Here is a 2,989-nt window from a genome sequence, read left to right as displayed (position 1 = left end):
ATATATTTAATGTCATGAATTGAGGCTAGAGGTCCCAAGCATGTTGGATTCTCTCCAAATAAAGAAAGGAGTCAGTGCCTGCCTGGAGAGCTTCCTGTCCAAGAAGGACCACCCAAAGAAAGGAAGAAGGATGTTTTGCTATCAGCAATTTAAAGCCTTGGTCTGATGAGACTAGGCCTCTTTTCCAAGTCACTCATGGGGGTGTGGCAGAGGCAGGAATTGAATCCTGAAGTAGTGACTTCGGTTTCCTGAGTCATGGGTGATTGTCTAAACCAGAAAAACAACCTGCTGCTCCATCTGCTAGCTGTTCCCATCATCATCATCATCATCATCATCATCCTTGGTACTGTTGTTACAAGGATGATGAGTCTATTCCTGAACCAGGACCTCAGGCTGTAGATCACTGTTTGAATATGGAACAAAAAGAAGGTTTCCTGCTCCAGAGACATGGCAAAGTTAGGGTTCGGGGCTGGTGCCCATCAGTGTGGTCCCCAGGCATTTCAGACAGGGGCAAGTTCTGTCCCCTACTTTATGTTTAGACCTCTTGATAGAAACCTCCCATATGCCAGCTGGTGACACTGACAATAGATCATTCCCAGTAATCAATAATCATAGCAATGAGGTAATAGAGATGATGCTGTGGACCGTAATAGAGTCATTCCAGATTTACACCAGAGCAATGAGAACAAATCCAACCCAATAACATTGGGGACTCATGTAAATAGCCATGTCAAAAATCTCTTAGAGTAGCAAGAGCTGGTCATGGTGTTAGAGCTGTGTCTGGGACAGACAGTTAAGACACTGGCTTTACAGATCTGTTTTAACCCAGGATTTTGGCTCAGTCTATTTTAGCATACATCGGCCAAAAAAAGTTACTGTACATCTAAGGTTCCCCAAGCTGGGGAGATATCTGGATCCAAGAAGTTGCTTTAAGTTTATTTCTCATATCTAGAACAGCAACCAGTAACAACTACACAGTTATTTAAAAAGCAAAACAGATTGCTGCACTTCTGGCTGGACTCCAGGGAAATTGGTTTCCATGCCTGCCTCACTCAGATGTTCTTTGTCCATGCCTTCTCATTGGTGGAGTCGGGCGTTCTCATGGCCTTGGCGCTGGACCGCTACATTGCTATCTGCTACCCACTCTGGCACTCCAGCACCCTCTCCATCCCAGTGACAATGGCAATAGGAAGCCTAGTGCTGACACGTGGGGTCCTCTTGGTGAGCCCCTTCTGCATCCTCGCCAGCCGGCTTCCCTTCTGCGGGCACCGCCTCATCTCCCACTCCTACTGCAAGCACATGGGCGTGGTAAAGCTTATGTGTGGGAATGTCAGAGCCAACATCATATATGGCCTATTTGTGGCTTTCATGGTGGTGGGCTTTGATGTGCTTGTGATCCTTGTGTCCTATTCCATGATCTTGTGGACAGTCATGAGGCTCCCATCCACTGAGGCCCGTCTCAAAGCTGTCAGCACCTGTGCTTCCCACACTTGTGTCATCCTGGTGTTCTATGTCCCAGCCCTCTTCACCTTCCTCACCCACCGCTTTGGCCACCACATACCACACCACCTTGACATCATGGTGGCTAATCTCTATCTCCTGGTACCCCCCATGCTGAACCCCATTGTGTATGGGATAAGAACCAGGCAGATCCAGGGCAGGGTGATCCGTCTGTTCCAGCTGAGAGGGATTTGAGCCAGGCTGGAGGATCTTGAAGATGGTGTGCTGACGTCTGTACTCACCGCGGTGTCTGCGTGCCGCTGTTGTGTTCTGTTTCAGGAGAAGCACCTTGTCTGTGTATGGAATTCCCCAGGGCCGTTGTATAACGGAGCTCTTTAAAACTGTTCTTCCCTCTTTAAAAGTGACCATTTGATGGGTCAGACCATATGTCCACATGGCCCAGTGAATTTCCCATCTAGCCCAGTGGCAGATTATGGGTGCTGAAGAGAGGCCAAACAAGGCATAGCCAGAGCTTTCCACTCCACGCCTCGCTCCCGTTGCAGAGGTTTAGGGCAATTGTATTCAGAGGCTGCACCCTATGGGATTTGGTACCTGGAACTGTTCTAATCAGTGAGTGGCGATGCATACGGGATGCACGGGGTGCACGTGCACCCCCTGAGAGCATCGGTGCACCCCCTAACTGGATGCATAGATTTCCCTGAGCAGTGAGATTCTCCACGGGGGGATCCTCCTGCCCCAGGGCAGCGAGATTGGCTGCAGGGGGACCTGCCCGCCCAGTCAGCAGGACTGGTAGCAGTGGGGTCACATGCCCCCGCTGACTAAGGTGGCCCCAGTCGCCCATGTAATCAGATGTTCAACTGGGCCATCCAATCAGCCTCCACAACTTCCTGTGGCTGTGATATGTAGCCTGCTAAAACAGAAACAGCTGGATGAATTGAAAAGGGAGCCAGGTTTATTCCTGGCTACAACTGGCCCAACCACTCAGCTTGGCCGGAGAAAAAGACCTTCAAAAGAAACAAAGGGGGAAAGCCAGGCCTACCTTCTAGGTCTGAACTGCAGGCAGTCTGGGTCACACAGCTCCCCTGGGAGAAGAAGGGTACAATCCTCAATCCCAGCCCTAAACTTGCAGGATTAAGCTGCAAATTCCTTCTCCCTCAGAGAAGACTTCACTCTTCAGCAGCCCCGCAGTGTCTCCCCCTCCCCAAACCAGTCTCTCTCTCCTTATATCCCTCCATATGACACCATCTTGGCTTTGTCCAGTCAGGGAGTCCCATGCTCCAGTCTCTCTCTTAACTAATCTGTCTGAAAAGCCAATCATGCCAGATGATTTTACATATCTTTGCAGATCCAAGGCCCTAGCCTTCCATGTGCAGAGCATCACAGTACACGTGGCCAGTACAACAGGTGCCATTTTGTCCACATGACCAGAATACATGGCACACATATGTTGTGCCATGGTGATGTAGTGATCACATAGGTCTTCACGTGATCACTAACTACATCACTGCAGTGGCGTGCTCCCTGCTTC

The 2,989-nt window shown here is 49.8% G+C and overlaps 1 protein-coding gene across 1 annotated transcript; it reads left to right on the top strand.

The window, feature by feature from the left end:
• The first annotated feature begins 255 nt into the window (after nucleotides 1-255).
• LOC106723493 (olfactory receptor 52R1-like) lies at nucleotides 256-1,695 on the top strand. Its single transcript, XM_014527787.1, has 2 exons — nucleotides 256-343; nucleotides 953-1,695. Exons 1-2 carry the CDS (start codon nucleotides 256-258, stop codon nucleotides 1,693-1,695), a joined length of 831 nt encoding a protein of 276 aa, XP_014383273.1.
• The last annotated feature ends 1,294 nt before the right edge of the window (nucleotides 1,696-2,989 follow it).

This window comes from Alligator sinensis, unplaced genomic scaffold (assembly GCF_000455745.1).
Source record: "Alligator sinensis unplaced genomic scaffold, ASM45574v1 scaffold1270_1, whole genome shotgun sequence".
Lineage (NCBI taxonomy): Eukaryota > Metazoa > Chordata > Crocodylia > Alligatoridae > Alligator > Alligator sinensis.
Note: the sequence above shows the minus strand (reverse complement) of the source record. Positions and strands in the feature narration are given on the sequence as shown.